At 48.9% G+C, this 22004-nt stretch overlaps 1 protein-coding gene across 2 annotated transcripts; it reads left to right on the top strand.

Annotated features, from left to right (window-relative positions):
• The first annotated feature begins 4323 nt into the window (after positions 1-4323).
• LOC149978342 (uncharacterized) lies at positions 4324-18295 on the top strand. Of its 2 annotated transcripts, none has more exons than XM_090198108.1 (2): positions 4324-4908; positions 5758-18295. In XM_090198108.1, the coding sequence occupies exon 2, from the start codon at positions 5800-5802 to the stop codon at positions 17629-17631; it is 11832 nt and encodes a 3943-aa protein (XP_090054234.1). In that variant the 5' UTR covers positions 4324-4908; positions 5758-5799; the 3' UTR covers positions 17632-18295. The 2 variants fall into 2 exon arrangements, with proteins under 2 accessions (XP_090054234.1, XP_090054233.1); XM_090198107.1 differs by having other exon boundaries at positions 4324-5026.
• The last annotated feature ends 3709 nt before the right edge of the window (positions 18296-22004 follow it).

The following is a 22004-nucleotide window of genomic DNA, read 5'->3' as shown; positions in this document are numbered from 1 at the left end:
CTGTTTGTCATGAACACTAAGGGGTTGGTTTGTCCTTAAATACCCTCTATTCAGTCCTGTTTGTCATGAACACTAAGGGGTTAATTTGTTCTTAAATACCCTCTATTCAGTCCTGTTTGTCATGAACACTAAGGGGTTGGTTTGTTCTTAAATACCCTCTATTCAGTCCTGTTTGTCATGAACACTAAGGGGTTGGTTTGTCCTTAAATACCCTCTATTCAGTCCTGTTTGTCATGAACACTAAGGGGTTGGTTGGTTCTTAAATACCTTCTATTCAGTCCTGTTTGTCATGAACACTAAGGGGTTGGTTGGTTCTTAAATACCCTCTATTCAGTCCTGTTTGTCATGAACACTAAGGGGTTGGTTTGTTCTTAAATACCCTCTATTCAGTCCTGTTTGTCATGAACACTAAGGGGTTGGTTTGTTCTTAAATACCCTCTATTCAGTCCTGTTTGTCATGAACACTAAGGGGTTGGTTTGTCCTTAAATACCCTCTATTCAGTCCTGTTTGTCATGAACACTAAGGGGTTGGTTTGTCCTTAAATACCCTCTATTCAGTCCTGTTTGTCATGAACACTAAGGGGTTGGTTTGTCCTTAAATACCCTCTATTCAGTCCTGTTTGTCATGAACACTAAGGGGTTGGTTTGTCCTTAAATACCCTCTATTCAGTCCTGTTTGTCATGAACACTAAGGGGTTGGTTTGTCCTTAAATACCCTCTATTCAGTCCTGTTTGTCATGAACACTAAGGGGTTGGTTTGTTCTTAAATACCCTCTATTCAGTCCTGTTTGTCATGAACACTAAGGGGTTGGTTGGTTCTAAAATACCCTCTATTCAGTCCTGTTTGTCATGAACACTAAGGGGTTGGTTTGTCCTTAAATACCCTCTATTCAGTCCTGTTTGTCATGAACACTAAGGGGTTGGTTTGTTCTTAAATACCCTCTATTCAGTCCTGTTTGTCATGAACACTAAGGGGTTGGTTTGTCCTTAAATACCCTCTATTCAGTCCTGTTTGTCATGAACACTAAGGGGTTGGTTTGTCCTTAAATACCCTCTATTCAGTCCTGTTTGTCATGAACACTAAGGGGTTGGTTTGTTCTTAAATACCCTCTATTCAGTCCTGTTTGTCATGAACACTAAGGGGTTGGTTTGTCCTTAAATACCCTCTATTCAGTCCTGTTTGTCATGAACACTAAGGGGTTGGTTTGTCCTTAAATACCCTCTATTCAGTCCTGTTTGTCATGAACACTAAGGGGTTGGTTTGTTCTTAAATACCCTCTATTCAGTCCTGTTTGTCATGAACACTAAGGGGTTGGTTTGTCCTTAAATACCCTCTATTCAGTCCTGTTTGTCATGAACACTAAGGGGTTGGTTGGTTCTTAAATACCCTCTCATGAGACTTGGCCTTGGTTTAGCATCACAACCCAAAGATAGGAGCACAGGAAATAAACACAGCCACATGATTTTACTCTCTGAGGGGGAAACAGTTATCTGGCTCACAATGTCCCTCCCATGTTGTGTCGGATAGTGACAGTGGTACACTCTTCCTCACATGTTGTGTCTGATAGTGACAGTGGTACACTGTTCCTCCCATGTTGTGTCTGATAGTGACAGTGGTTCACTGTTCCTCCCATCTTGTGTCTGATAGTGACAGGAGTTCACTGTCCCTCCCATGTTGTGTCGGATAGTGACAGTGGTACACTCTTCCTCACATGTTGTGTCTGATAGTGACAGTGGTACACTGTCCCTCCCATGTTGTGTCTGATAGTGACATTGGTTCACTGTTCCTCACATGTTGTGTCTGATAGTGACAGGAGCTCACTGTTCCTCCCATGTTGTGTCTGATAGTGACAGTGGTTCACTGTTCCTCCCATGTTGTGTCTGATAGTGACAGGAGCTCACTGTTCCGCCCATGTTGTGTCTGATAGTGACAGTGGTTCACTGTTCCTCCCATGTTGTGTCTGATAGTGACAGGAGTTCACTGTCCCTCCCATGTTGTGTCGGATAGTGACAGTGGTACACTCTTCCTCACATGTTGTGTCTGATAGTGACAGTGGTACACTGTCCCTCCCATGTTGTGTCTGATAGTGACATTGGTTCACTGTTCCTCACATGTTGTGTCTGATAGTGACAGGAGCTCACTGTTCCTCCCATGTTGTGTCTGATAGTGACAGTGGTTCACTGTTCCTCCCATCTTGTGTCTGATAGTGACAGGAGTTCACTGTTCCTCCCATGTTGTGTCGGATAGTGACAGGAGCTCACTGTTCTCTAACACTATGTGTAACTTCCTGGTGATATCTATGTGTATTTATAACGTGTCATAAAATAATGTAGGCCAGTTTACTGTAGTAGAATCTGACAAACCATGGCAACCGAACCAACTGCTGTCTCCTGGCTGTCTGTCTGCTGAGGTCGCTGGTCCAGAATAAAATTATAGCTGGAGAGGATAGCTAGGGGTGTAGGATGACATCGCCGCTTATACTTAAGTGATGATCTAGGATCAGTTGCACTTGCATCCTAATGTTTAAGTCCGTAGCTGATGAAGAGTAAACTGATCCTAGGCCTGTGGTTAGAGACAGAGTCTGCCCAGATGTCCAGGGGAATGAGATCTCTCTGCCCCCTGACATAATGTTACTGCTATAATGCTCCCTCAGTCACTATGTGCATTCCAAATGGCTCCCTATTCCTTATGTCTTGCACTACTATGGAACAGGCTGTGGTCTAGTACACTATATAAGGACTAGGGTGCCTTTTCGTACTAAATCCCACTGTTTCTACTGGCTGTGCTGAATCAGTAAGAGGACGGTGCTTTATTGGGTTAGTCCCAGAGGGACCACTGATTGTCCCCAACATGACAGAACAGGCAGACCACACACACACTCACACACACCTTGTTATACATTCTCTCTAGCTACGAGTAGAACCTTCCCAAGTAAAATCTCTCACTGGCCACAACTTAAATCTCAAAACTGAAATACCTCATGAGGGGTGTTATTAACTTGGGTTTCCAAGCATAGCAGCAACAGACAGCTGAACATGTAGTGTAACATGTGAACCTAAACACACCATGTGAACGTACTGTAGTTAATGTTAACCAAACGGTCTCACTAACACACAAACACAGTGCATAAGATGCGAGCCTGTGACACAGCGGCCATTGGGTGGTCTGCAATTTTAACCCTTGACCTGGCTGGCTGACACCCAACCAGTCATTTGAGGCTACAAACTTCCTCTCACCTCTCTCTCGCACATCCCACATGCGCACACACACACACACACACACACACACACACACACACACACACACACACACACACACACACACACACACACACACACACACACACACACACACACACACACCACTCACTCCCAATTCCTCTCCCCTCTCTTCCCATTCCCTCTTCTTCTCCCCTCTCTTCCCTTTCTCTCTACTTCTCCCCTCTCTTCCCATTCCCTCTTCTTCTCCCCTCTCTTCCCATTCCCTATTCTTCTCCCCTCTCTTCCCTTTCTCTCTACTTCTCCCCTCTCTTCCCATTCCCTCTTCTTCTCCCCTCTCTTCCCATTCCCTCTCCTTCTCCCCTCTCTTCCCTTTCTCTCTACTTCTCCCCTCTTCCCTTTCTCTCTTCTTCTCCCCTCTCTTCCCATTCCATATTCTTCTCCCCTCTCTTCCCATTCCCTCTCCTTCTCCCCTCTCTTCCCATTCCCTATTCCTCTCCCCTCTCTTCCCATTCCCTCTCCTTCTCCCCTCTCTTCCCATTCTCTCTTCTCCTTCCCTCTCTTCCCTTTCTCTCTACTTCTCCCCTCTCTTCCCATTCTCTCTTCTCCTTCCCTCCCTTCCCTTTCTCTCTACTTCTCCCCTCTCTTCCCATTCCCTCTTCTTCTCCCCTCTCTTCCCATTCTCTCTTCTCCTTCCCTCTCTTCCCTTTCTCTATTCCTCTCCCATCTCTTCCCATTCTCTCTCCTCCTTCCCTCTCTTCCCATTCCCTCTTCTTCTCCCCTCTCTTCCCATTCTCTCTTCTCCTTCCCTCCCTTCCCTTTCTCTCTTCTTCTCCCCTCTCTTCCCATTCCCTCTCCTTCTCCCCTCTCTTCTCCTTCCCTCCCTTCCCTTCCTCTCTACTCTCTATCCCCTCTGTCCCGTCACTTTGGGCCCCAGGCAGCTAAACGTACCCTACCATCTCCTCCTGGTAGTGTGGGTCTATATATAACCCAGGACCCTGTGACTGAGCTGGCTCCAAGTGTCAGATTCCAGAGGCATCCATCCTGGCTGGAACAGCACCTGCTGCTAACTATTACTCCCCTCCCCTCTACCGGAATCAGACAGGGTAGCTGCTGCCAAACCAAAACCCCCAACCCCAGCCTGTTAGAGAGAGGGGAACAATTTAAGAAATCTTGGTTGGACTCATCAATTCCTTATCCTTGAGTTGTTTCGGAGGGGAGGGGCGGAGAGAGTGGCCGAGAGAGGGGCTGAGAGAGGGGCAGAGAGAGGGGCAGAGAGAGTGGTGGCTCTCCTGTTGCTCTTTTCATAAGTGCCTCTTTATAATTCAGCTGGAGTCTATGAGTCTATGAAGTGTCTGTTCTCAGACCAGCTCAGGCTGAGCTGCACTGTACTGGGCTGTACTTTACTGGGCTGTACTGGGCTGTACTAGACTGTACTGGGCTGTACTTTACTGGGCTGTACTAGACTGTACTGGGCTGTACTGGGTTAAGGTAGAGCACAGTATTGCAGCAGCAGAAACAGCAGCTCTATAATGTTGAAGGTGGAGGCAGTAGTTATATAGCAGTATTGCTGGACTGACTGGACTGACTAGACGATGGAATAGAGGCAGTGGAATGAATGAGGGGAGTTATTCCAACACAGAAGAACTCACGCTAGGAAGGGAGAACCCCAGACATCTCCAGCCAAAGGTACAGTAGCGATCCCTCTGGCTTTCTCTGAAGTATCTCTGTGACACACATACTGAGAGGGAGTGAGCTAGCTGAGTGCAGCCACAAGGCATGGCAATGAGGAGAAACTAGATACAAGGTATGTATGAAACAGAGCAAAAACGTTTATGTACCGGTACCTTTTTAGGATGTTGTCTATTATTACTCTTCATTGCCTGTAACTCTTGATTACTTTACAAAATGCTTGCAGAAAGAAGTTCATTTTCATTTTATTGTAAAAGAAGCATGTGTGACAGAGATCTATGCTAGCTGTTAGCAGAGCACATGCCTGAATGAACTTCTACGGTTGAACAATGCTAATTGCTAAGTCCTAATGCTAAAAATACTGAATGACAATGTTATTACGCTTTGATGAATCAATCATTCATCGCTATTTTCTACTAAAGTTAGTTATTACTTTAAAATGTGTAGGCTATTTCAAATTATACAGATACCCATATGTCTATTCATATGTCCAACCAGACACCTATGTGTGCATGCCTGTTTCTCTGAGACACATGACTAAGTTAGCTTACTGGTTAGCCGGTAAGTTAGTGTGACATTTGAATGATTAGGGCCTCATTGGCCTCATGGAATGATTAAGATGGCAAAATGAGTTCAAATTATGCTATGAATGTTTGTATGTGTATCCTCTCAATTACACATTCACCCGAATAACTTGTAACTTGTATGATAATTACTAGTGTATTTGAGTACGTTGGTAATGCTACTTTGAAAACAAAACAAAACTGTGTACCTCTGCCCCCCCCCCCCCCCCCTCCTCCCTTGCATACACACACACAAACATACACACACACACACACACCACAGGAGAAATTGGCTGGTCCCCTGTGAGTCCTGAGTGGTGTAGAGATGGACAGCTGGACCCTACGGGGGGACAGCTACTCCTTCCTCCGCAGCAGCGCTCCTCGCGTCTTCTCTCTGCGCCACCGTGACGGAACCCCGAACCACGTGGAGATCTTCGACATCACCAACATCCCCAGCCAACGCTCAGCCATCTCTGAGACCACCTGCCTCTGTGACATCTTTGGGGACGACTGTGAGTCACTCTCCAGTAGCCCAGCTACAGGGGCCTTCGTCCACCCTCCCGTCCCCCCACCCAGGTGGGAGGCAGCAGGGCCAGGGCAGAGCTCAGAGTTGCCCCCAGTGTTGCCCTGCGTGGTGGATGAGCTGAACGACTCGACAAGTTCTTACCACACAGCACCAGAGAGATTTGAGGATTCTACAGAGAAGCTCAGTCCTCCAACGCAGAGGGAGAATAATTATAATTTCTCTGAAGGCTGGGAGTCAGGAGCATTAGCTACTGCACTAAACAACTCATCATCATCGTGGACATCTAAGGACATCAGCCCAAGACTAGAACAAGGAAACACAGCTCCAACACCTGGATGGAGGACAGATGACTCCTCACCTGAGGTGCCTAGCCTTACCTTTAATACTACAACACCTTCACCTGGCTACAGTAATACTACAACATCTTCACCTGGCTACAGTAATACTACAACACCTTCACCTGGCTACAGTAATAATACAACACCTTCACCTGGCTACAGTAACACTACAACACCTTCACCTGGCTACAGTAACACTACAACACCTTTACCTGGCTACAGTAATACTACAACACCTTCACCTGGCTACAGTAATAATACAACACCTTCACCTGGCTACAGTAACACTACAACACCTTCACCTGGCTACAGTAACACTACAACAGCTTCACCTGGCTACAGTAACACTACAACACCTTCACCTGGCTACAGTAATACTGCATCACCTTCACCTGGCTACAGTAATACTACAACACCTTCACCTGGCTACAGTAACACTACATCACCTTCACCTGGCTACAGTAACACTACAACACCTTCACCTGGCTACAGTAATACTACAACACCTTTACCTGGCTATAGTAATACTACAACACCTTCACCTGGCTACAGTAACACTACAACACCTTCACCTGGCTACAGTAACACCACAACACCTATCCCTGAAGGTAGAGGTTCAGCTTCATCAGTGGTCCAGCATTTACCTGCCCCCTCACCACAGTGTAGAGAAACCCACTTGTCACCTAAACCAGAGAATAGGTACTCCAGCCCTTCATCTGAATCCGTGGTCCCTGTGCATTCCATTGAGGCCAGAGACAGAGCTGTCTCACATGGGGTCAGAGGTGCAGCCTCTTCACCTGACGATACAGATCGGTCTTTACCTGAGACCAGAGTAGCTCAGTGCTTACCTGAACCAAGGAACATCAGCCCCTCACCTGAGTTAATTGCCAACCCTTTTTCACCTGATTACATAGTGTCATTTGAACCTAGGGTTAGAGCCATAACACCTAAGTTAGAGGACTCTGTCAGTACACCTGAATTAGTGGACTCCATCAGGACACCTGACATAGAGGACACTGTCATTACAGCTAAATTAGAGGACTCTGTTAGTACATCTGAGTTAAAGGACTCCGTCAGTACACCTGAGTTAGTGGACTCCATCAGTACACCTGAATTAGTGGACTCCATCAGTATACCTGAGTTAGTGGACACCATCAGTATACCTGAGTTAGTGGACTCCATCAGTATACCCGAGTTAGTGGACTCCATCAGTACACCTGAGTTAGTGTACTCCATCAGTACACCTGAGTTAGTGGACTCCATCAGTATACCTGAATTAGTGGACTCCATCAGTATACCTGAGTTAGTGGACACCATCAGTATACCTGAGTTAGTGGACTCCATCAGTACACCTGAATTAGTGGACTCCATCAGTACACCTGAATTAGTGGACTCCATCAGTATACCTGAGTTAGTGGACACCATCAGTATACCTGAGTTAGTGGACTCCATCAGTACACCTGAATTAGTGGACTCCATCAGTACACCTGAATTAGTGGACTCCATCAGTACACCTGAGTTAGTGGACTCCATCAGTATACCTGAGTTAGTGGACACCATCAGTATACCTGAGTTAGTGGACTCCATCAGTACACCTGAATTAGTGGACTCCATCAGTACACCTGAGTTAGTGGACTCCATCAGTACACCTGAGTTAGTGGACTCCATCAGTACACCTGAGTTAGTGGACTCCATCAGTACACCTGAGTTAGTGGATTCCATCAGTACACCTGAGCTGATACCTCACCTGTCCCCTGCAGAGAGAGACCTGAGCTCCTCAGAGGAAGCCCAGAGCACCATCTCAACACTTGCCCCCATGTACACCCCTCCTACACCTGTCACCTCCTCACCTGAGCTCAGGTCTACCAGTACCACACCTGAACTCAGATCAGCCAGCATCACACTTGAATTGAGATCAACCAGTGTCCCAACTGAACTCAGGTCAGCCAGTGTCACAACTGAAGTCAGTTTAGCTAGTATCACATCTAGTTCTGAACTACTCAGGTCAACGAGTCTCACACCTGATTTGAAATCAGATCCATCCTCCTCAACTAGCTCATACCACTCAGGTTCCTCCTCATCCTCAGACACCTGGACAAAAACGTCCTCAAGAACCCCCTCACCTGAAACAAGGTACTATAGAACCCTATCAAGAACCCCCTCACCTGAAACAAGGTACTATAGAACCCTATCAAGAACCCCCTCACCTGAAACAAGGTACTATAGAACCCTATCAAGAACCCCCTCACCTGAAACAAGGTACTATAGAACCCCATTAAGAACCCCCTCACCTGAAACACGCTATGATAGGACCCTATCAAGAACCCCCTCACCTGAAGTAAGGTATGCCAGCCCCCCTATAAAACCCAGGAGCTCCGCGCAGTCACCTGCGATCAGAATCACATCCTCCACACCTGAGATCAAGAGAAGAGACCTCACACCTGAGGTATCTGGACAGGTAAAGGCCAAGTCCCTGGACCCTCGGTTCAACTCCTCCTCCACCCAGGTCTCAGGTATCACCTACTCCATCCTCTCCCCAGAAGCCAGGGTGCTGGTGTCAACACCTGAGATCAACGATCTCCTCTTCTCAGCTGAGCCACAAGGCAGAACACACCTGTCACCTGAGAGGAAGAGCACCACCCCTACCAAAGAGAACAGATGGAACCGTCTCTCACCTGACTCCATAGGTAGAGGTTCCTCACCTGGAAGCAGAGGTACCAACTCCTCACCTAAGATTACAGGGATATACAACTCTATCGTACATCCTCCTGAGACTAGAGAAATAGCTGCATCACCACAGCCACCCAGATATAACAACCTCTCACCTGAGTATAAAACCCCTTCACCTCCGAAGAGTCAAACTGTCTCACCTTATCCAACATATAAAACCCCCTCACCTCTGCCCGGGTACACAGCCGACTCACCTGAAGTGGAAGCTGCTCGCTCCTCATCTGAGCTAAACACTTCAGCCCCCTCACCTGGAGTGGAAGCTGCTCGCTCCTCATCTGAGCTAAACACTTCAGCCCCCTCACCTGGAGTGGAAGCTGCTCGCTCCTCATCTGAGCTAAACACTTCAGCCCCCTCACCTGGAGTGGAAGCTGCTCGCTCCTCATCTGAGCTAAACACTTCAGCCCCCTCACCTGGAGTGGAAGCTGCTCGCTCCTCATCTGAGCTAAACACTTCAGCCCCCTCACCTGGAGTAAAGAATCCTGCCCACTCACCTGAATGCAGGGCTTCACCTGGAGTAAAGAGTCCTGCCCACTCACCTGAATGCAGGGCTTCACCTGGAGTAAAGAATCCTGCCCACTCACCTGAACGCAGGGCTTCACCTGGAGTAAAGAGTCCTGCCCACTCACCTGAATGCAGGGCTTCACCTGGAGTAAAGAATCCTGCCCACTCACCTGAATGCAGGGCTTCACCTGGAGTAAAGAATCCTGCCCACTCACCTGAACGCAGGGCTTCACCTGGAGTAAAGAATCCTGCCCACTCACCTGAACGCAGGGCTTCACCTGGAGTAAAGAGTCCTGGCCACTCACCTGAACGGAGGGCTTCACCTGGCTCACCTGGAATAAAGAGTCCTGGCCCCTCACCTGAACGCAGGGCTTCACCTGGCTCACCTGGAATAAAGAGTCCTGGCCCCTCACCTGAACGCAGGGCTTCACCTGGAGTAAAGAGTCCTGGCCACTCACCTGAACGCAGGGCTTCACCTGGCGTACGTGAGAGGCGTGTTGGTGGCCTATCAGACAGACTCATTACTAACGGCACCTCAAACCCCTTGGGTAATCACCTTTCTCACGACTTCAGGGAAGCATCACCTACTGAAGAGAGTAGAGAGACCACCTCTTCACCTGTACTAGGAGAAATCCCAGTCCCCTACAAGTTCCCTGCCCACTCACCTGAGATCATAAACATCACACCTGAAATCAGAAACTTCACACCTGAAATCAGACCCATCTCACCTGATCCCACTGTTTCTTCTAGAGGAAGGAGCCCCTCCCTTTCACCTGACCACGGGGTTACAGGCAACTCACCTGTCCAGAGACTGGAGCCTAAACATCTAGTCTCATCTCTAACCCCTGACCTTAGTGACAGCAGCAACCTCTCACACAAGTCTCCTACACCTGAGCACCCATGTAGAGAAACCTCACCCAACTCTAGGAATAAAACCATAGAGAGGCTAACTGAAGTAGACAAAGCTCATCATATGGGTAAGGAAGACACCCCTTCTCCTCCCCTCACCAGGTTCACTCCAGTACACATCCTATCCCCGGTCCCTGGGAGGCCACATGGCCACTGGGGAAACAGGAATCACAGACCCCCTGAGACCCAGGCCATTGAGGTCATAATGGAGTCTGAGGTCATAATGGAGTCTGAGAACATGATGGAGTCTGTCACAGAGGCTGTGACATCCAGGGGAAGCCCCACTTTTTCATCTGTTGACAGTAACACCCGGGCCTACGACAGCCAATCACACCTGGAAAGGTTGGAAAGGGAGAGGGAGAGAGATGAAGAGGAGGAGGAGGAGGAGGAAGAGAAGGAGGAGGAGGAGAGAGATGGGGAAGAGGAGGAGGAGGAGAGGGAGAGGGATGGGGAAGAGGAGGAGGAGAGGGAGAGAGATGGGGAAGAGGAGGAGGAGGAGAGGGAGATGTTGTGGGAGATGCAAGAGAGGGATAGAGAGACGCAGAGGGAAAGAGAAAGGAACAGAGAGATGGAGATAAGGGAGAAGGAGGAGAGGGAAAGAAAGATGGAGAGGCAGAGGGAGGAGGAGGGTGAAAGAGAGAGGGAGAGGCAAAGGGAGGAGGAGAGGAAAAGAGAGAGGGAGAGAGAGGAAAGGCAGAGACACAGGGAGGAAGAAAATGAGAGGGCAATGGAGAGGGAGTGGCAAGCGGAGAGGGAGAGGGAAAGGGAGAGACAGGGGGAGGAGCAGGTGCCTGGAAAGGGGGAGGGAAGGGAGGAGGAGGCCAGTTACAAGGGGGAACAGGTTGACCTGTCATTCAGTGTCAGGAATAGAAAAGGGCCTGCAAGCCGCGACGCAGCTCCCACAAGCAGAGAGAGTCGACAGGGAATGCCAGCCGCTTGCTCCTATTCAGAGAGGTTGCTCACCACCAGACTACAGCAGATACAACAGTTACAACAGCAACAACACGGTATACTGCACAGAGCTGCACAAAGCTTCCAGCCAGAGACAGCCAGAGGAGGTGGACCGGGACCCACCAAGAAGATTCAGCCCCAGCCCAAGTACAAGCCTGCGATACCCCAGCTCGGGAGGTCCATTCCTGGATGCGTCTCAGTTAACGGCTCCAGCTCCAGCATGGGCAGCAAGCTGGATGAGGAGGACAACGAGGTGAAGTGGTTCAGTGACGTGGCCTTCCGCAGCCTGTCCTCTGGATCCCCTCAGGTGGACTACCTGGACATGTACAACTCCAGCCACCGCTCCTCCACCGGAGCCTCCCAGCCCTCCACCCAGGACAGCCCAGCAGGGGCTAATGCAGCCTTGCTGGCCTACGCCGACCTCAGAGGGTCTGCTCCACAGCTGGACAATGGAGACTTCCCAGTCCCACGCCAGCAGCAGCAGCCCTCCCGTGGGGCTTATTATCCACCCCATGACGACCTGGACTCATCCAAAAAATATGAGATGGGCAGCTTTGAGTGTGTGGACGTGGCTGTGGAGAGAGAGGAGCCCAAGAAGGTGATGAGAGGAGTGCCCAAGAGACAGATCCAGCTGAAGAGAAGGAATACGGCCGAGCTGAAGATGGGTGAGAACAGCAATGGTAGTCCTGTCATGGTTCCTAGTCCTGTAATGGTTCCTGTGGCTCCTGTGGCTTATATTGTTCCGATGGACAGTACCTCTCTAAAGAGACACAACAGAGAGACGTTGCAGAGACAACACAGCACTCCTCCGGCCTTGCAGGAAGCCTACTGCCCGGAACCCAGCCCTGAACCTGCCACCGAGAGGACTGAGCAGACCAAGAGGAATGGCAAGCTCCAGAAGTCTTTGTCCCTGGACGAGACATGTACCAAAACCAAGATGGCCACCTGCCTGATCAACAACATCCTCTCCAAAAAGATGCAGAATGTTGGTAAACAAACTGACCAGGAAGGAGAAGGAGGTGACCTCAGCCCCTCTGAGGACAAAACCCCTCTTCCCCCTGATAGTGAGGCGTCAACCCTTAAAGAGTCCACAAAACCAGAGACACGGAATCTGAGTTCCAGCATAAATTCACAAAACAGTTTTTCTTCTGAGCACCTGGCTGTGAGAAGAGAGACCAGTCCAAACACCAACGTAAACAGACAACAGAGAAGTTTCGGGGTGATATCCAGTGTTAGACGAATGAACCATACTATTAATACTGACTCCCCTTCTCTACAGCGAAGCAACGAGAGGCCTGAACCTACCAGCACAACCCCTGAGATGAGTCCCAACGCACATTTTGCTCCTGTTACCTTTCCTCTGAGAAGCAACGAGAGAATTGAATCTCACAGCAACAGAAGCCCTAACCATGTTAACCCTTGGATGAGATCTGAGCCCCCTACTACTAGTTGTCCTCAGAGAAACAGCGACATAACTGAGTCTCCTGCCAGAAACCAAAACTCTTGGAGAACTGACCCGGTCAAACCAGAGATGAGGTCTGAACTGGTGTTCCCGTTTGAGAGTAAAAAACCCACAGAGAAGAATGCCAATATGGGGGGTAAGCAGACACGTGACAGTGAATGGAGGGATGACAGTAAATGGAGGGATGAGAGGGATGACAAACAGGCAGGTGACTCAGCAGATGCAGCTGCCCGGAACACCAGCGTTCCCGCTGCCACCCGAGCCAGCAGCACGCAGGCAGGAATGACAAACACAAAGCTGGAATACCCCTCTGACTCTTTAAACCATAAACATCTGAGCGTCAAGAGCACCTACATGTCCAAAACACCAGAGATCACTCTGAAACCCAGCCCTGTTACAGAGATAAAGAAAACCTCTTCTCTCAACATCTCACTGTTGCCCGAGATGGAAACTAAACCTGAGGGTAACCACGAGACTGCCTCCCCTGGGAAGACCTGTCAGAGAGAAACAACAGAAGAAGACAAGACAGTGGAGACTTCACATACAGAAACCAGAGATGAAGACAGGAGAATAGGGACTTCACATAGAGAAAGAAGAGAAGAAGAGAAGGGGGTGAATACCTTGAACAAGATGAATGAACAGACTGTGACTATGGATGCCAATAGGAACAGTAAAGCCAAAGCTCCCATGCACAAAGTGAGAGATGTGAGAAGGCTGGTGAAAAACACATACAACCTGTCATTCAAGGCCATGCCAGCACCAGAGAAGGAGGAGAGGAGTGAGGAGAGGGGAGAGGAACAGAGACAGGAAAGGAGGGAGGAGATAAAAGAGGAAAGGGAGGAGGAAAGGAGGGAAGAGAAGAAAGATGACAGAGTGGAAAGGAAAGAGGGGAGATATGAAGAGATAATAGTAAGGAGAGAAGAGAAGAAAGAGGAAAAGCTACCATCTCACCCAATATCTCTCCAGAAAGAGGAAAAGCTACCATCTCAGCCAATATCTCTCCAGAAAAAGGAAAAGCTACCACCTCACCCAATATCTCTCCAGAAAGGGGAAAAGCTACCACCTCACCCAATATCTCTCCAGAAAGAGGAAAAGCTACCACCTCACCCAATATCTCTCCAGAAAGGGGAAAAGCTACCACCTCACCCAATATCTCTCCAGAAAGGGGAAAAGCTACCACCTCACCCAATATCTCTCCAGAAAGGGGAAAAGCTACCACCTCAGCCAATATCTCTCCAGAAAGGGGAAAAGCTACCACCTCACCCAATATCTCTCCAGAAAGAGGAAAAGCTACCATCTCACCCAATATCTCTCCAGGAAGAAGAAAAGCCGATGCAGATGGAATTCAAAGCTATCCGCTGGAGAGAAAACAAAAACAAAACAACAACAACGTCCAACAAAACAGACGGAGAAACGTCTAGAGGCGAACCTAAGCCTGATTTTTTACAGCAGGTGTCCAAACGACCCCGGAACCTCTCTGATGTAGCACCTAAGAGTTGCGCAACAGAGGAAGTAGCTGTGACAGAGACAGAGTCAAACCAACACAAGACCCCTGTACAGGACACTGTCAAAACAGAACCAGGCAACACCAAGGTGAAACCCAGTGAAACAGAGTCACCGAGAGTAACCAGGAGACACCGAAGTATATCAGAGGCTAGTGACAAACCTGAAGTGGTGAGAAGAGATACCAAGCCACCTATGCTGGGCAGCAGCCCTAAACTCCCCAGTAAAGACAGAAGATTGTCTTGTGCTTCTCTGGTACTACAGGATGGAACTAATAAGCCCAAGTCATTCTCAGCCTTAGTTCCTGCCTGCTCCCCAGGTCCAGCTCCAGCATTCCCAGCCCCAGCTCCAACCCTGGCCTCCTTACCCTCACTTGGTCCCAAAGCTTCGCCAGCCCCAGCTTCTCCAGCACCAGCTTCATCCCCAGTTCTAGGCACTCCACCTTCCACTGTCCCCATCAAGACCCCTACCCCCAGCCACTCTGTGTCCATACTGGTTAAGGAGAAGGGCTACCAGGCAGATATTGGGTCTTTGGTCTCTGAGGCTGTGTCAGAGGCCATAACAAGGAGTGGGCGTGAAGGTGGGGATGGAGGTGGAGGCGTCCCAGGGAAACATATCAACCAAATAGAGATCCCTCTTCAGATTCGTGGACCCTCAGATGGGGGTACAAGTGACTCACACAGACAGAGAACTTACTCGTCCTCTTCTACATCCTATGTGAAAGCAGCCTCATCCGTATCATCCTCAAGCACTGTGAAAGACACCTCATCCTTCTCCTCGACCTCTGTCAATGCATCAACCTCCGCATCATCTTCTGTGAATGCATCATCCTCGGCCTCATCCTTTTCCTCATCTTCCGTCAATGCATCAGCCTCTTCCTCTTATACCCATTCGGCCCCAAATTCTCCCAGGCTTCAAAGAGACTCTGCTCAAACGGAAGACAGTGTTAGGACCCCTTCGAATCAGGAGAGGGTTAGTGTCAGAGCCACGGTCAGAGACATAGAAGAATGCACAACATCATCACCACCACCCTCACAGAAGAAAACACAGGAAGACACTGCTGAAAAAGAGACGGTGAAGAAATCAACCTACTCACCTAAGTTACCAGGCTCGCTACCAGGCTCACCAGCACTGATGAGAAGATACCGACCACAAGTGATCGAGGTGAGGTCGTTGTCCAAAGAAATACATAAACAAGATAAACAAGAGAAGAACATCACGTCAAACACCAGACCACAAACTATAGAGGTTCACTCAATAGCCAACGGTCCGCCACTGGCACTGAAACCAAAGTTCAAACCGACAGATGCAAATTCACTGTCCAATGAAACACAGCAGACACCAGTGGAGGCAGCAACATCAACCTTCAAACAGAACACAGAAGAGGAGAGACCTGTGAACAATGAGAAACCATCAACTTCAGCTACGACAATCCACAGACATCTATCGAATGATTCGACCCCAGCGTCTAACTACAATAAAAAGTTATCAGTTTCTGCAGTGTCCAGCTACAGGCCTTCACCTACCAAAACAACAATCATCGCCAGTTTCTCTCACAAACCAGCATCAACAACAGTAGACGCAGAGACATCCAATGAAAGGCCAAAGCAACCAGAGGCCTCAACCCAGGGACAAGGAGAGGCCCCCAGCTACACACAGAGACCCACAACCCTCACAGTCTCAGCCCCAGCTCCAGCTCCAGCCCCAGCTCCGAACCAAGCCCCTGCTGCCCCAGATCCTGCCCCAGATCCTGCCCAAGTCCCTACCCATGCCCCTGCCCAAGTCCCTACCAATTCCCCTGCCATACACTCAAGCCAGTCAGCTGTTGTGGACATAACCAACCACCTGCAGCATCCAAAAACAAAAACAGAGTACCCTCAGGAGCAAACTATGCCGGTTACCTTCACCAATACAAACCAATCTGCCACGGTATCCACAAACACACAGGCTCCCATGTACACACACCACATACACACACAGCAGCCCATACACAGATCCTTGTCCAGCGACCACTCGCAGAGGGCAGACGACCTGCGTTTCTACGCATCAGATGACCCCCCTAGTTATGACGAGAGAGAGAGGTTCAGCCCACTCCACCTACCTGACCTGCCCCAGAGGAAGCTGAACCGCTACCACCCCTCCTCTCCCTTCTCCTCTGCCTCCTCCCGTCCCCCTCCCTGCTCCTGCACCTCTGGCTGCCCCTCCCACGGCCTTACACCCCCTCACCACCACCACTCCCCCCACACCTCTCCCTTCCCCTCCCCCTCCCACTCCCCTGGTCAACCCCCTCTCCGCCTACACCAGTGCAGAGCGGATCCCCATTCTCTGAGATCAATCGGCTACCAGCCCAGCTCTCCCAAATCATCCACCCTCCCCAGCCCCACCCAGCCCCCTCCAGGCATGTACCAGTCCCTCCACCAACCCCACCCCTCCATACTCCAGCCCTGCCTGGCTGACCGCCCTCTCCAGCACCCCCAACACATGGAACCCCGTCGGGCCCCCACTCTCCACCGCTCCCCCCAGGGCCAGCCATCTGTCTCCGGGGGGCCCTACAGTGACCACAGCCACTCTCCCAACCTGCCCCCTATGGACCCTCAGTACTTGTGCAGCTCACAGAGCCTAGGGCCATCCTATGGATCTGATTATGGGAGTCTGTCTGGGTCTGACTACCCAGACAGTACAGGTGGTCTGGGGTACGGGCAAACCCCTCGCAGGGTCCTCATGGATCCTGACACGGGGAAGTATTTCTACATTGAGGTGCCTGTGCAGCCACTGAGGAAGATGCTGTTTGATCCAGAGACGGGCCAGTACGTGGAGGTGCTCATCCCTCAGAGCACCATGTCTCACTCAGGCCTTTACCCTCCCTTGGCCGCCCCCTACTCCACCGCCTCAGCGGCCCCCTACTCCTCCATCCACAACCCCAATATATATGCCCCAGCCCCCCAGTACCTCCCCTATGGCCCCCCTCCTCCTGCACCTCATCCCCAGTCCCAGCCCCAGCCACCCCGCCACCCAGAGGCTCCAGTCCCAGGGACGATGCACCAGAATGGGGCTCAGGTCGGCTACGGGAGCCCTGGGAGCCAGGGGTCCAAGCCGGAGCCCCATAGTCATGCACCTCTGGACCAGAGCTACCTGGATAGCATGTACTACGTCCCTACAGGCATGAACACTAGTCCCCCGGACTGCTACCACAAACAACCCTCCAGTCTGCCCAACGCGGGGGGGAAGAGGGCCTGAAATAGTCGTCTTCCTGGTGCCTGTAGGGTCTCAGAATACAGCCATGCCAGGGTGTATATGAGGTGCTCTAATGTAAGCCTCAGGCCTTGATGTTAGCTTTGTTTCCCTGGCAACTGGACTGGAGTGAATAATTCTTTAGTTGTGGTTGTTTGTTGTTTTTTAAATGTTTTGTTGTTTATGTTCTTCGCTGCTTTTTATTTGCCTGGTTGCCTGATTATGTTAGCTTTTTATGCATTGATTTGGTAAGAGAAAAAAACTATTATTGTGTTTGAAGGTCCGTGAGGATATTTCTGGGATTTCTAATGATAATTTTCTTTGACAAAAACAAAAAATCGAAATGTTCTACTGGTTACCTAAAAGCCATCAGGTGTGCCTTCTCCATTCTCAGAGATTATTCATTCAATCTAAACAAACACTTACTGTTTGCATTTACATTACGTTTAGATACATGTTTCAATGCACACGTCTAATATTTAAATACATTCACCTTGAATTAAAACCAATATCTCCTAAAGACTTGAAACTGCTATTTGGGAAGATCTCATGGATGTGATGTTTTTCTCTGTTTATTATTGAATGAATAGGTTTTGGTCACAAAGAAGCTGCAATGACACTAATAAAAATGTGTAAGATATTGAATGTAATAAAACTACTGTAGAGTGCACTGGTCTGTTCTGTCTTGATACTTCTGAATAGATACTGATACTTCAATCCAACACCTGACAGATGGAGTTTTTCCAGACCATGTGGCCTGACCAAAAGAAGCATGGCCTTCCCCTGCTAAGACGCTGCATGCATTAACCAATGGTGGCGTGCTACATCATGACAGCTGTTGACCTCAAGATTGCTAGAAGATAATGATGTAAAATACCTATCCTGGCTTTGTAAGATCTGGCCTGAATCAGCAAAGCCTGGACAGAGGAACGTGCCCAAACTCTAAACCCTAATGGCCATGTGACTTGATCAAGAGGAACTCCTGGCCCTACTGCACCAATAAGCTTCGGGAGGGACTTGTTTTAATACTCCACCCACTCAAAGGTACTCATAAACTATGCCTCCCGAGTGGCGCCGCAGTCTAAGACACTGCATCACTACAGATCCGGGTTCGATCCCAGGCTGTGTTGCAACCGGCCGCTATCGGCAGACCCATGAGGCAGCGCACAATTGTCCGGGTTAGGGTTAGGGTTAGGGTTAGGGGAGGGTTAGGGTTAGGGGAGGGTTGGCCGGCCGGTATGTCCTTGTCCCATCGTGCTCTAGTGCCTCCTTTTGGCGGGCTGGGCGCATGCACATTGGTGTGGCGGGCTACCGGTTAAGTGAGCAGTGTGTCAAGAAGCAGTGAGGCTTGGTGGGGTCGTGTTTCGGAGGACGCTCTTGACCTCTCCCGAGTCCGTAGGGGAGTTGCAGCGATGGGACAAGATTGTAACTACCAACTGGGGAGAAAAAAGGGGTAAAAAGTAAAAAAATCTAAATAAATTGGTACTCATCAACACACACACACACCTCTCAGGATGAGGTCAAACATGACCTGCGGTCCATCTGTCTGGCTCAGACTGCCATCTAGTGGTGAGGAGAGGGAATGCAGCCACGGAAGAAGTTATTAAGAGGACGACAGAATACTACTGTACAGAGATGACATCATACTGTAGCTGTTTTCATTCTCCTCTGGGAATGTTGCATCAGCCCTGAATACCAGGCTCCTGTGTTGCCCTTTTCCCTGAATACCAGGCTCCTGTGTTGCCGTTTTCCCTGAATACCAGGCTCCTGTGTTGCCCTTTTCCCTGAATACCAGGCTCCTGTGTTGCCCTTTTCCCTGAATACCAGGCTCCTGTGTTACCCTTTTCCCTGAATACCAGGCTCCTGTGTTGCCCTTTTCCCTGAATACCAGGCTCCTGTGTTGCCCTTTTCCCTGAATACCAGGCTCCTGTGTTGCCCTTTTCCCTGAATACCAGGCTCCTGTGTTACCCTTTTCCCTGAATACCAGGCTCCTGTGTTACCCCTTTCCCTGAATACCAGGCTCCTGTGTTACCCCTTTCCCTGAATACCAATGCCATGTCAACTATACTTTAATCTTTATTCTGTCAACCCAATAACATTACACACATTATTCATCATGACTTTGCAGTTGTCTTAACAGTGTAAAGGACAAAATTTTGCTCAGATCTTAACATCTCTGTCTGTCCTGATGTCCCTGGGGTACATCTTATTTCTAAGGAGTAGATTACATTTGTACCATAGCAGATATGCGTTATAGCGCTACATAAACACAATTCTGCGAAAGCGGGAACATTGCCTTTACATTTCCATCACGCATTGAGGTGGATCTTCTGTGATCCGACTAAATCATCATCTTTACGTACCTGCCCTCTAGATGCTCCCAGAACAAACACAATATTATTATGCTGATCGGGACTTACTTTGTGCTTCCCAATTTCGCCCACTTGGGGGCAACATAAACTGCAGCACAGGATAGCTTCTGAAGTAGTCTATCTTGGGGAGAATCTACAGGGAACAAAAATATAAACGCAACATGTAAAGTGTTGCTCCTATGTTTCATAAGATGAAATAAAAAATCCCAGAAATGTTCCATATGCACTAAAAGCTCATTTCTCTCAAATTTTGTACACAAATTTGTTTACATCCCTGTTAGGGAACACTTCTCCTTTGCCACGTCGAATCTATCAATGGGACAGGTGTGGCATATCAAGAAGCTGATTAAATAGCATGATCATTACACAGGTGCACCTTGTGGACAATAAAAGGCCACTTTCAAATGTGCAGTTTTGTAACATCACACAATGCCACAGATGTCTCAAGTTTAATGAGTGCATGTCATCGGCATGCTGACTGCAGGCCTGTCCACCAGAGCTGTTCCCAGATCATTTCATGTTCATTTCTGTACCATAAACTGCCTCCAACTTAATTTTAGATAATTTAATAAAGCTCGATTGTGGGGAAAACTCCTTCTGGCTACCCAGTGGCTGCACCCCTGCCCAGTCATGTGAAATCCATAGATTAGGGCCTAATTCATTTATTTCAATTGACTGATTTCCTTATATGAACAGTAACTCAGTAAAATCTTTGAAATGGTTGCATGTTGCATTTACAATTTTGTTCAGTACAAATAGCATTTTATTAACTCTTTGTGTCCTCTCTCCTCACCTCCTTCTCAAAACCCATTGTAGGACAAGGTCAGAGGGGACTGACTTTCTCACCCAATGGGTTTTGACAAGGAGGCGAAGAGAGAGGATGACAGAAGTAAAATAAATGCTATTGAGATTTGCCTTGGTGTCAGCCTTTCGTGACAAAACACAGTCCTACTCATGCAGTAAATATGTTCTCAGTTATCATGTTTTGATTCTTTTTTTCTTCTTCAGTTGACTCAGCGTAGTAATGACACATAGTAAAACTGCTATTACAGACATCTTACAGCCAACAGTTGCATTTGTATTACATATTAGTCATTGAGCAGATGCTCTTCTCCAGAGTGGCTTGTAGTTGCCTCTCTTTTCCAGCTCCAACCACATGTCAAAGGCTCCTAGAACTATAACCAGATCCTTATTCAAACCATTAGGGACTTGGTCAATGTGATCTCTGTTGTGGTAGACTGCTTAACTAATGAGAGGGTTGAACATTAGGGTGTGTGTGTGTGTGTGTGTGTGTGTGTGTGTGTGTGTGTGTGTGTGTGTGTGTGTGTGTGTGTGAGTGTGTGTGTGTGTGTGTGTGTGTGTGTGTGTGTGTGAACACCTGACAGATACACGCAGAGGGTAAGACACACACACATGCATTAGTGGTAAAGACACCTGGTGAAAGATCTTCTCCAGATGTGTGTTGGTCTGGTCTGGTGAAAGACCTTCTCCAGATGTGTGTTGGTCTGGTCTGGTGGAAGACCTTCTCCAGATGTGTGTTGGGCTGGTCTGGTGGAAGACCTTCTCCAGATGTGTGTTGGTCTGGTCTGGTGGAAGACCTTCTCCAGATGTGTGTTGTTCTGGTCTGGTGGAAGACCTTCTCCAGATGTGTGTTGGTCTGGTCTGGTGGAAGACCTTCTCCAGATGTGTGTTGTTCTGGTCTGGTGGAAGACCTTCTCCAGATGTGTGTTGTTCTGGTCTGGTGGAAGACCTTCTCCAGATGTGTGTTGTTCTGGTCTGGTGGAAGACCTTCTCCAGATGTGTGTTGTTCTGGTCTGGTGGAAGACCTTCTCCAGATGTGTGTTGGTCTGGTCTGGTGAAAGACCTTCTCCAGATGTGTGTTGGTCTGGTCTGGTGGAAGACCTTCTCCAGATGTGTGTTAGTCTGGTCTGGTGGAAGACCTTCTCCAGATGTGTGTTGTTCTGGTCTGGTGGAAGACCTTCTCCAGATGTGTGTTGGTCTGGTCTG

Source organism: Oncorhynchus mykiss, chromosome 14 (assembly GCF_057628025.1).
Source record: "Oncorhynchus mykiss isolate SJ-2025 chromosome 14, ASM5762802v1, whole genome shotgun sequence".
NCBI lineage: Eukaryota > Metazoa > Chordata > Actinopteri > Salmoniformes > Salmonidae > Oncorhynchus > Oncorhynchus mykiss.
This window is presented reverse-complemented; position numbering and strand designations above follow the sequence as displayed.

Bases quoted from the DNA above. Each gene is read 5' to 3' on its own strand.
- LOC149978342 (XM_090198108.1), top strand. From the start codon at position 5,800: ATGGACAGCTGGACCCTACGGGGGGACAGCTACTCCTTCCTCCGCAGC.